Here is a 12,902-nt window from a genome sequence, read left to right on the forward strand (position 1 = left end):
ACAGTCTTACATACATACTTCTTGCATTCCATGTGGAAAGACAATCTGACAGACTTTGACTAAAATTTAAAAGAATGTATGTGTGAATAGATGTAACTTTCATGATTTTAGTTTCTTGAAGCAACAAGAAAGCAAAACTCTGTAGATAAGTAATAAGAGTAATCAATTTTATGCAACATTGTTCCCATTTTTTTGCAAAAAAAGAAAAATTCAACTATTGTGTGTGCCTTATTTCTGTGCATGTTACACAGTGCCTAAATTTCAGAGCCAATTTTCTTTTGAACCCACTCTGATGGTCTGTTCTTGTATTTGTTCTGCAGTTGTAAGTCACTTATATGATGAGACAGAATATATATGATGGGAAAATTTAGAAAACGAAGAGTTTAAATTTACCAAAATCAGGTCACATGAATCTATCTACAATAAGAACAGTTTGCGCCAAGCAAAAACCTGTCACAAAACTTCCTGTAAACCAGTACATACCCTCATTTTTTATTTATTATTATTTTTTAATATTTTCAGAAAGCCAATGCTGTGATTGTTGTACCCAAGGCAACTAACTTAACATCTTCACACTCACAGGTGATAAGTTCTTGCCCTTGTCTGCTGCCATAGTAATAGCAATTTTTGTTGTAATTTCCACTCACGTGTATTATTTTTCAAAGTGTTTTGAAAGGTAGGACACAGAAGTAAGTGAAGAATGGTCAAATCCTTTTAAAATGTGGGTATGTCATCTCCTGCCCAGCAGCAGGGCCCCAAGGCTTGTGGCTCAAAAATTTACATACACACTCACATTCACACACAAAAATGATGGTTACATCATATGGAAGAGTTTTCAATTCAATTTAAATTCGGTCATTATGTATTTCCATCCAAGAAAAGAGCAATTCAATAAAGGGATATGTTAAACAAATCATACTGTTTTATCAATTTGTAAGGAATTCATTTAGTGCTGTGTGGATCATGAAGTATATAGGGCCTAGTAAACTCTGTTGAATTATGTCCCAAACAAAAATTTTATATTGGGGGTTGAAATTTTATGCTAGGAACCTTCTGCCTGGCTGGAGATAATCTTCCTCAATTTAGGTGTAATGTATTTTCATCTCATTTTATGTTTGTTTCTATCTTTTTTGTTGTGTATGTGTACAGGGCTCGGAAGGTGAGGGACAGGGTTGCAGACTACATCAATAAGGCATTGTTTGTAATGGAGGAGGTTCATCTCATCCTTAGCGTCACTACCCTGCCTGAGAGAAACCAGGTAAGACCATGGTGTCCTCACTTCCCTGCATCAAAGAGTATTATCGATGATAGCCTCATAGTATTGGGGGGGGGGGGGCTTGAGATTTTCGCCCATACCAACAAAATGCACTCAGTTAAAGGGAATTTTGAAGTCATTTCATCTTTTATTTTAGTATGCAATTACACCTTTGTTTTAGTAGCATGACAGACTATTAGTGCATTGGAAACAAATTTCTCTTTTCCACAACGGCTCCTAGAAAATGATTTTTTTTTAAAATTATTATCATTAACATTCTTTTTTCAATATCATTGCATAAAGAACTTCATCCACTACATTTGCATAGGTTGCTGAGAATTGCTGCTCTTTTGCTTTCATGCAGTTTGTAGTCTACAAGATAAATAAATCTTGTAGGAAAATTCAAAGGACTGCTGTAGTTGTAAAAGGTTTGAAAACTTTGTGTTTTGTTAGGAAATGCATATATTCATGTTTACATTGTACATTTATGTATGTATAAGGTGACATTATTTCTTTATTATTGCAAAATTGTGTTGATTGTATATCAAAGTGGATTGCTAGTAAGAATGGTTTTACCAATCATGAACCTTTTCTCTTCTGTTTTCTGCGATTCTTGTTTGAAAAATAATTTTTCAGTTAACGGACCAACACCGAGCCTATATACAGATACAGGAGGAGTGCAAAAGACACAGCAAAGAATTACATGACTTGCAGCGGAAGAAGGTAATAACAACCACCTGCTGCATTTGTTGTAAAACTCTCAAAGTAAATCTATGGCATGGAGCATGCTCGCATTATATGACAGTTCCATTTTGTACCATTGTTTATGTTATCATTATCTCATTGTTTTGGGTCAGTTTGACCATTTTCAGAGAGTTTTGAAAGCCATCATAGGGCACATAGAAAATTATTGAGATTTGAATAGAAAATCCATCTTTAAATGAATGAATGACAAAAGGTAAAAGGAAAATAAATCAATGAAGTGAAAAATGATAGATAAAGAATTTGAATACCTTTGAAGAGCAAAGAGTTACATATTTAGTTCATAACAAAGAGGAGTCCTTAGAACTTGAATGTTCTTTTAGTGTGCCTTGAAAACAAGGCAGCTCATAGTGCATTGTACAATGTTATTTCCATATTTCAGATGATTTTGATGATTCCAAAGGAACACTTTCTTAATGAAATTTTACACTCCCTTTGTTGAAGATATCTTTCGAACAAATTGCCACACAAACAACGAAGGACAGATTTTGATTAAATGAGCACAGTTGTATGAGTATGTTCAAGTATGCATGGAGTAATTTAGATTCATATGTGCAATGTATTCTACATGGATTTAGAGTTTATGATAGCATGAAACAAGTTACCTTCAATGATATCATTTCAGCTGATAGAGCTTAAAAACTAAAAATACCTTTATCAGCCTGAACGTTGCACATAAGTATACCTGTGAGTAATATACGCATATGCCCATATCAGGAGGTGTAAGTGCAAAGTCATTGATACAAGTGTGATAAAATCAAGATTAGAGATGACAGCAACAACATTTGTTTTTACTCCCAACCTCCCTCTTCCTCTCAGCTCCTAGCAACGAGTGTGAGAGAGGCGCTCGTGTCGACGGAGAGTGAGCTGAAACAGGGCCGAGATACGACAGGAATCGACGTAACGTCAGACGGCCTCGTCCGATCAACCGACGGTATTTATAGTTTGCATCTTTTGAGAAATATTCCCATTGGATTTCACAGTGCACGGGGGTTTTAGTGGATTTCACAGTGCACAGGGTTTTTAGTTGATCTAGCCATTATGAGCTGGCTGAGAAAGCTCAGGAAGATTAGAACTTTACAACCTTATGTAAGTATCATTTCATATTCAAAATATTTCCTGTTTCTTTGGAACTTCTTGATATTATATAGCTTTATTTCTTGGTTTCTGATGGTGTTGTTCGCCATGTTGTGTAAAATAAGAGCAGTAGAAAAGACCAGGGAAATGATCCTAAAAAATACAGAAGGGTGTCCTCAGATTCTCCTTTCATTCAAATCTGATTTAAAGGGACTGTACAGTACTGGATGAGGTGGGGATTCATGTTTTGAACATTCCTAAGTGAGATAATGAGAAGCCACTTCTGAAATATGAAAGAGCATGTAATTTTAAGAAGGATTCAACATTATTTGATGAAAATTGGTTTTCAAATGGCTGAGATATCCAAAAAAGTGATGATAATAAAAGGTGACAGGCCACGCCTTTCATTAGGATCTCTTTGTTTCACCTTGTTTTTGGATATCTCAGCCATTTCAAAACGGATTTTCATCAAATAAACTTTTGATACCCCTTAGAATTGCATGCTCTTTGACATGTTATAGAGTGGTTTCTGAATACCTTGCAAAACGTTAAAAGCTAAATCCTCACCTCAACCAGAACTGTACACACCCTTTAAATTTGATTTCTTGGTGTGATTTAAACTTCTGAACTTTCTGTATATGTGACACTGCACCTCAAAACAAACAAAATGTCGCCAGACATGAATTTTTAGTTAAGACCATATTCTGAAAGAGCAGACTTTAAGCTTTAAAATGATGTATAACTCAAATCAAATGGACTCTCCTAATATACCTAAATATTGGAAAGAAAGCCCAAACTCAGGAAAAGTGTGAAGTGAGAAAAGAGGCTCTGAAGTACAGTGTCTATTCAAGCGCTTAATCTTTACGAAGCCGTACTTGGCTGTGCAATGAATGGGACAAAAGACAGGAAGTAAACCACCAGAGTAACAACAATGAAGGGATTATCAGATTAAACTGAAATTAAGCATGCCTCATTAACACATTCTGTCCATAATTAATGCCAACTTTCAAAGCAGTAGCCCTATCCTTTCAAAAGTTATTAGAGTTGAAAGTGAAGAGTGTGGACAAGGTTTTTCAGAAATGAAAAAGGGATTCTAAAGACACACCTAATCACACTATTCTACCAAAAATGTTCGAGATAAACTGCTAAAAAAACACACTTTCCTGCCCGTTTTATGATACCAAATTTTAGCATAATGTAAAAGAAGACCCGCTCTTTCAGAAAATATGAAAAAGTCAAGTTTGGCTAGGTTGACCCATTTCACTTATTTTCAGTCCTCACGCAAAATCAGTGTGTGCGACTTTATGTTCGTTTTGAGGTGCACGGTCACATATATCTTGAGGGCATTGCAGGATACCCAAATTGTTTAAATGAGGATTTCGAACAAAGACGTATTGAGACGCATGTTTGGAGTTCATAAACCACACCCTGTCAAAGCAGATTGTAACATGGAACAATGCAAGAACTTTTCTCTCTGAACTTTGATGGGTTAATCCTAACTGTGCTCTGTGCGCCGATTTACATGCACGCTGGAATGCTTTCTGCGCAGATTGACAGATACTAATTACTAATACATAGAGATTAGATAATCCCCTAATCCATATCTTATCTTTGTGGTCTCCCTGTTAAATTTTAGTTCTCAGTCAATTTGCTATACCTGAGTAGGCTTGCTGTTTATTTCACAACTAGGACAGGTTTTTAACCCGTTGAGGACGAGTCCCAAGTATACTCGGGCAGGTGTCTATGGGAAATGCTTGTTGTAGCAAAATCAGTCCGTCCTCAATGAGTTAATGGGATTATTAGATACTGGTGAAAAAACATGGCTAGTTAAGCTAAGCAAAGGGTTAATTATTATATGAGAGCATGCAATACAGAAGGAGAATGTCGCTCTTTATGTATATATTTGACTTTCACCGGTACGAGAGAGTTGCACTCATGTTAGCATGTGGCCTGTGCGCCTCGGGTTTCACTCGGCACTTGTGAGCAAGACATTCACAGCCCAATAGTCTGATAGATTACACCTAATCACATTACTTTAGGGTTTTTACTGTCACTTACAAGTGATCGATATGGTTTCATATCTTTGATACCGTCTGCCATTTAGTTGAAGCAGTTTCATTCGTATCTCGGGTTCTTTTTCCTGTCAGTTGCAATTGCCTTTGTGTGAGGTGTCAGAATGTTTTGTAGTAAACCTTAACAGTGTTTAAAGCAGGTAATCTGACCCTGAAGCATGACTATTAGGGCTGTTCTACAACAATGTCACGTTTTAAAGTACAAGCTGTCTTGTATACTCTCAGATGAAGTATTATCTTTTACAGCTTCTTCTTATATACTCCTTTTTGCTGTTGTTGTTGATTCGTCATTAGTTTTTGGTTTGTTTAGTTGTTAGAGTTCTCTTTGACAACATATACAAACAAGTAAAAACTTCCCTGCTGTAAATGTGGAATATTTTGCAATGAGAAAATATTCACAAATGTCATGCTGTATACTGAGCTAGCAGGGAAATGAAAGTGAATATTCAGGGAGGTATTGAAAAACTTGTTAGATTCCTGTCATCCACAGTAGTAGTAAACAAATCAGATCCACTGAAATCTATCCAGCTTGGGGGGAAACATAATCACATTTTTTGGATATTCACAGTATATTACCTTCTGATATGTGGACTGTTCCATAGATGCAAATAGCATTGGTAGTTTTAATTATTGCTGTTTATGATTGTGATGTTTCTATACGTCACTGGTCAGTAGATGAGAAAGAAATATGACTGCATGATGTATGCATATTAAATACTAATAACATACAGACTGATCCATCTGAAGGATTTGAAATGTAGAAGAAGATGATTTACTAATTGTACTCTTTAACAAAGTTTGGACTTCTATGTTTCACTTTTATTCAATTGATCATTGTCAGTGACTATTTCCAAGTACATGGCAGGTAGAAGTGCATGCAAGACTACAGTTCAGACCAGAATGGTGTTGATTCTTAACCCGTTGAGGACTAGTCCTGAGTATACTCGGGCAAGTGTCTATGGGAAATGTGCGTTGTAGCAAAATCAGTCTGTCCTCTGTGGGTTAATGACTGTGTGCCGTATCAAAACACACTTTTGCATCTACCCTGACACAATATACACAGACAGCATGAAGCAGTGTGTGTTTATTAGTTTTGGTTTTATTCCATTTTCCTTCTTACAGTGCTTGGTCCATCAAACAAGCTACCTCAAGAGTGGCAGACACTTCCCAGTAGAGTTTCGGAGGTATGTGTTACTGTACTCTCACTAGGGTACGTTACAGATGCTTTACCAATTTAAGGAGCAGCGTGTGAATATTAAAATACTGTTGAAATGTGACCTTCACATCACAAAACAAATCTGAAATATTTCACTAAATGTAAGATCATTTATCTAAGGTCAATTTCAAAAGAAGGCATTAGAATCTAAAGAATAACATGTCACTCATAAAAACTGCATGTTTCTAAGGCAAGGACACAGGTGTAAGAAGATCCACCCACCAGGAGCATTCTTCTGAGAACAAGGGATTTGAAATTATATTCTTTTGAATCACACAAACTTACTCTTTCTTATATAGTGGTCAATACAGGGAGTTAAAACTCATTGTGAGATTAACCCGAAAGTTGTCATTTATATCCAAACTTAAAACGTATCTGTTCCTGTCACACTGAGGACTATAATTGCAATCTATGATGTTCAGAACACTATTGTATTCTGATTCTGGTAAGTGTTTGTTGTTGTTTACCATTTTCTTCTCTGTTATCAAGTTTGAACATGTATATATATCTATCTTTTCGTTTTTTTGAAGCGCCTCGAGCACCGAAAGGTGGACCTGTGCACTGTACAAGTAGCTGCTATTGTTGTTGTTGTTGTTGTTGTTGTTGTTGTTGTCATTGTTATTATTATTATTACAATATTATGCACATGTATTGCATTGCCCAGATGACCTTCTTCTGCTGTGAATGAACTTTGGCCTATTTATGTCTGTGCACTTGCTCATGAAAGTTATTCTCACCTTTGCATCTAAAAAAAATAAAAAAATAAAACCAAAACAATCAGGCACTAGAGAAGAACAAGACTCTTCAAGAGCTCCATCACGAGTTCAGCGACCATGTGATCAGCCAGTGTAAGGACGAGATCAAAGGTCAACCGAGCATCAAGAGACTTCGGCCCAGGCTGGACGTTAGCTCATGGAAGGTATGCTGGAAATAATGGAGTCATGGTTTATGTTTCATTGTGGTGGGGCTGATTGTGATGACTGTAATTATCACTCAAAAGTAGAAGTAGTAGTAGTAGTAGTAGTGGTAGTAATAGTAATAGTAGTAGTAGTAGTAGTAGTAGTAGTAGTAGTAGTAGTAGTAGTAGTAATAGTAGTAGTAGTAGTAGGTACAGAGTGTAGTAGTAGTAGTAGTACATGTTGTAGTAGTAGGTAGTAGTAGTAGTAGTACATGTTGTAGTAGTAGTAGTAGTGTAGTGTAGTAGTAGTAGTAGTACATGTTGTAGTAGTAGTAGTAGTGTAGTGTAGTAGTAGTAGTAGTACATGTTGTAGTAGTAGTAGTAGTGTAGTGTAGTAGTAGTAGTAGCAGCAGTAGTAGTAGTAGCAATAGTAGAAGTAGTAGTAGTAGTAGTAGTAGTAGTAGTAGTAGTAGTAGTAGTAGTAGTAGTAGTAGTAGTAGTAGTAGTCACCCGTAGTAATAGTAGTAGTAGAAGAAGCAGTCATGGTTATAGTAGTTAGCAATGAATAGTAGTAGTTTTGTCTTTATCAGCATTGGGTTCAGGTTTTGAAGCAATAGTAAGAATTAATGAAGAATTAGTTTCTTTGAATATCATGATTGCAATGATCACAATTTCAATTGATGATGATTATTTTCATTGCTATAGATTTATGTTCCTCACATTTGCATGACAGGACCAACCAAATTTCACCATGTAAAGTTTTGCTTTCTAGCAGAATCTGAAAGAGGAGATTTGCCAGCCCTTAAAGTTAATGAAATAAATGGTCCTTCAAAATTTGCATGTTCCATGCACACACACCTAACAAATTGATGGAAAATAATGCATGCTAAAAGTGCTACTTTTGCAAAGTGAGGCTTGGGAGTGAGGGCTTGTACAAGTGATCTGAGTCATACTTTTTCATCTGTCAGTGGAAGAAAAGGGGGATTTAGAATTCCATGGCAACCACTGTGGGGACTTTCAGATTAATGCCAAACTTGGTACAGTCATGAACACCATTCTATTCATGACTACATGTACATATACATGTAGGTCAAAGTATCAAAGCAAAAGCTGACTATTTTCAGAGCTTCTGCGGGGTTTCCATGCACACTGTCATTCAACTCATGGGTAGAAACAAAGAAAACCAAATTTGAAATAGAAAAAAAGGTTGATGAGATGATAAAGCTGAATGATGAAGCTGATGATGGTGATCATGATAATGACATTGGAAATGATACTGATGATGATGATGTATTCTCTTAGATAAAGGTAGACAAGGTGTAAGAAAAGGAAGGTCAAACAGACAGACAATTGTTTTTAGAAGGTTAATCAACTGAGGGTAGTTCTACTGCCCTCATCAGTCATCTAAAGTGTATATTTACTTGCCTTTCATGAACTGACTTTTCCACTAAGTACCGCACCCTGGCTTGAAACATGGCTGTGCTCTAAACCTTGGAGTTTGTCATTATAATCATTCTGCAGAAACTGGGCAAGAAACACAGTGGCAGTAGCAACAGCAGCATTGGCAGTAACCATGGCAACCAACTAGACAGAGTGAGGAGGAGCGCAAGGAGCAGCTTAAAAGAGAAAAAGCCCACGGCCCACTTCCAGGCGGTCACGCAGACGATAAAGGCCAACATCACACACCATTTCCACGAGGTAAATGCCAGTATTGTTTATACTATGTGTGAGAATCATTCATGGAGTGTGCATTATTTGTTTTGTGAAAACTTGGATCTCTGACAGTTGATGGTCATCCATGGAAGTAGCAAGTAGCATTCTAAAACAGTTTCTATAAAGGTATGTCAACTTCAAGGCATTTTCCTATCTGTACACACACATGCAGTGTATGCATTCATCCTGTTAAACTTGGAGTATAATACTATTGACCAGTCATACGCTTGATGATATGTAATATCAATATTCAAACCTGATATCATTGTTAATGAGACCATACTAATTATTAACACAGACCCTGTGGGAAGACTGTAAACACAGTATCTAGCTCTTTGTGTGCCACAGTGTAAACCCTTGTGTGGCACATTATTATGAGACTGCCATGCATGAGACGCTGCTTTTAGAAAACATTTTCTGCGTACAAAGCCTTGTTATCTTTTTTTAATAGAATCCTTTATGCTTGAAATGCCATCCAGCAAAGTTGGAGAAAAAATTGCCAGCTTTGCAGTGATGCAAATTTAGCAACAAAAGCTATGGCTTTGATGCTTTCAATGTATTGAGGCATATTGGGATTTATCAGTTTATTTGTGCAAGAGTCTGCATTACAACAATATGTGAGAATTTGGCAAGCCTTCAACTGAGTCAGGCTTGGGAACTTAACATCTAAACAGCTAAACTTTAAGCAGATGTCTTTCACACATGGACACCAAATTTTTTTATTGCCAGGTGTGTCGGTTGTTGGCGTCCCACCTGAACCTGCAGCCCCAGCTCACCAGGTCTGACCTGTGGACCTGCTATGAGAGGGCCTTCTATCCTGGCAAAATTTCAGAACTCATTAAACTCTACGTGGTGAGTGTTCTAGCTTTCAGTGTGGTCTTAACCCGTTGAAGACAAGTTTAGAGTATACTCGGGCAGGTGTCTGTAGGAAATACGTGTTGTAGCAAAATCAACCTGTCCTCAAGGAGTTAATGTTCTACGGTGTGGATTTACAGTTGTAACCACTACTTGACTGAAACTTATTCATTCTGTGCCTTTCAATCTGTACTGGTCTACTTTTAGGCCTCTAGCTTTTTCTCTCTTTTTTTCATCTTTCATTATTGTCAGATGGGCTCAGAGCGGCAAAACATATTGTTACTGTATTCAGGATGCTTGTCTTAATTCAAAATGAGAAAACATAATAGTTAAAATTTGGTCTTATATGTCAGCATCACACTTACCATGAAAATCACCTTTTTTTGAATTCTAGAAAACACACCTAGCTCTATTTTTTTCTTTGTATTTTTGTATCCCTCCATCTCACTCTCTTTCTCTCTTTCTACCCCAGTATGCCTATGAGGAGGAGACAAAATATCTTCAAAAAGTACTGCCAACATCCAGTCTCCAGGATATGAAGCTGGACGATGAGTGGATCCTCAACATCCTTGGACTCTACGCACCTCACTTCAGCATCCACAGCGAAGTGGAGGTAGGGGTGGAGGTGACAGCCCCTGCGGACACCCTGACACACGCAGTGATAGAAACTGTGACGCATGGGATAGACACTCAGTCGGAGGAGGATGTGGTTGGCTTGAAGGTAAAGGACTCAGTAGAAGGAGAAGAGCCGTTGATTGAAAGGGTGAGCGATGCGCTGAAGGAAAAACTGAATGTGGAAGATGACATCAGGGGTCGGTTGGAGTCGGGGGTGGAAGTTGACCTCCCGGAGGACAAGCTACGGCATCACTCGACGGCGAGCCAGAAAGACACCACGCGGCAGTCATGGCGCAACACGCAAATCATTGATTTCCGTTGGGTGACCGTTCCAATAGACATTGAGGAAGGGCAGGTGACGCAGTCGGTGCCCTGCATCATGGAGAAGCAGAAGTCGCTGGAAAACGTCCGCGAGAAGGAGCACGAGGTGGCGTCGCGGCACTCCTCGTGTCCGGACATCACGTATCGAAAGCAGGCAGCCAGGGAACAGTACTCTAACCAGCCGGTCGGCCTTGTGGGAAATGCGGAGAAGCCTGTGGCAATCAAGAAGAAAGACCGTAACCACCTTGAAGACCAGATCGGGGATGATTCGGGCGTGTTCAATGACCACCAGGAGGAGGCAAAATGCAATAAGGAAGGTGATTTAAACTCAAACATTTTGGACAGGAGAGAGCAGTCGAACAAGACTGATGTGCATTCAGATGGAGTGACCATCAGCACAGATGTGCCAGAAGAAGGGAATCCTCACCTGGACAAGCAAGAGGAGGACTTCCCCACCTCAGAGCTAGCTGCATCCTCAGACACCGCGTCGGAAGTGGAGAAGATGTCCCTCCATTCCCTGGAGCCGCCTGCGAGTGATTCAGATGTCAATATCATGGTCCAGGGGGTCAACGGAGAGGTTAAGCTGGACCGAGAGCTCTCGCGCCGCTGCCGGGAGAAGCCTGCCATCGCCGAGTTCCTGCGGCGCTTCAGCCAAGCCTACCATTACTTCAGAGTGGTCCTTGAGGAGAGTGTGCCCACATCCAAACTTCAGTGGTTGCTACGGTGCCTCAAGGAGGTCAACACCATAGCAGAACAGCAGGCTCGTGTCATCTCATGTGAGTAGATCATGTCTGGTTATCTGCAATGTTGCCTCTCTCTGTATATTAACCCTTCATCCTTCATACGCAAAGTGCTTTATATAGTGTGTTCAATGCCATGGGGTTTTCTGTGTCATCCAGCACTCAAAGTGCACAAAGGGTTCAACACAAAACAGCACAAAGGGTTCAACACAAAACAGCACAAAGGGTTCAACACAAAACAGCATAATTACTTGCATAACTAAATGCATCTTTTTTATCTCTCTCTTGATGAAGCCTAATGTGATTTGTATTCCTTGGGTCCAAATGGTAATTTTACTTGTTTAGGCATTTTCAGAAGCGAAGGAACTTGAGAACATCTGTCTTAGAGGATACTAGTCAGAACAGGACACAGCAGGCCCATTCATGTCATGACATCTGCATGTTCTTTGTCATTTATGTGTTTATCACTGTTTGTATCTGTTGTGTCTGCAAGTGAGTATTTTGTTTCATTCTGTGATCAGCTCTTCTAAACTTTTCTGTAACTGTTGTGGATAACAAGAGAGGTATCTGCACTCCTATTTTCTTCCTCTTGCCTTCTTTATGAATGTCTTCCCGATGATGTCCTTTGTCTGCATGTCAGCTGTTCATCATGTACAGTTTGCCTTTCTTTTGTTTCCTCCATCTGCATGGTATTCATTTCTCATTCATGTCTTCACATTCTTCTCCCCGTACGCTCACCAGGTGGCAAGCAGCGAATGCTAAGCGGCGACGACCTCCTGACCTCACTCATCCTCTTCCTGATCCACGGTGACCCCGGTGAGGTCACGGCCTTCTACCCCCAGCTCCGCTTCCTGGAGGACTACATCCCGGACTTCCTGGACAAGGGTGAGATCGGCTTTGCGGTCATCCAGTTCGAGTCGGCCTACTCGTACATCCTGCGGGTCAAGCGGGAGGACGAGCCAATGTCGTTCGAACAGTTCTAGACTCCGCAGCAGAGTGTAACGCATTATTCATGAATGACTTCTGCAAGGCGTCTATTCATATTGATTGTCTGTCATACCTATGCATTCCTTATTGTACATGTAGTGACCAGTTGTCCTATGTGTTCCTTTAATCCAAATGGATTTGGTGCGTGGCACGACTAAATCTGCCAAGCAGCATGTGATACACAAGTTCTTTCAAGTCTCTACGGAGCTTATAGAAACCCATGAAACTGGGGCTTAGCCCACTTTAAGAGTTGACTTCAGAGGAAAGGAGGGGTGTGTGAGTGGGAAAAGAGCCAGTCAGAGGTTAATCCCCAGCTTAAGGTGATGCCAAAACAAGCCCACAGTCGCCTAGAGGGCGAAGAGTTAACCCATTCTTTGCAAGGTTTTCAAAT

At 39.3% G+C, this 12,902-nt stretch overlaps 1 protein-coding gene across 1 annotated transcript in view; it reads left to right on the forward strand.

The window, feature by feature from the left end:
* LOC139716897 (uncharacterized) overlaps window positions 1–12,522 on the forward strand; it is a 92,505-nt gene extending 79,983 nt beyond the window's left edge. The window contains exons 7-15 of the mRNA XM_071628419.1: window positions 1,150–1,258; window positions 1,892–1,978; window positions 2,837–2,951; window positions 6,289–6,350; window positions 7,164–7,301; window positions 8,802–8,978; window positions 9,723–9,845; window positions 10,321–11,560; window positions 12,266–12,522. Of these exons, the coding sequence (XP_071484520.1) occupies window positions 1,150–1,258; window positions 1,892–1,978; window positions 2,837–2,951; window positions 6,289–6,350; window positions 7,164–7,301; window positions 8,802–8,978; window positions 9,723–9,845; window positions 10,321–11,560; window positions 12,266–12,507 (2,293 nt within the window). The 3' untranslated portion in view covers window positions 12,508–12,522. The remainder of the gene's footprint in view (window positions 1–1,149; window positions 1,259–1,891; window positions 1,979–2,836; window positions 2,952–6,288; window positions 6,351–7,163; window positions 7,302–8,801; window positions 8,979–9,722; window positions 9,846–10,320; window positions 11,561–12,265) is intronic.
* Window positions 12,523–12,902: the final 380 nt, after the last annotated feature.

This window comes from Diadema antillarum, unplaced genomic scaffold (genome assembly GCF_040938485.1).
Source record: "Diadema antillarum isolate AM-2024a unplaced genomic scaffold, OU_Dant_1.0 scf00000071, whole genome shotgun sequence".
NCBI classification, from domain to species: domain Eukaryota; kingdom Metazoa; phylum Echinodermata; class Echinoidea; order Diadematoida; family Diadematidae; genus Diadema; species Diadema antillarum.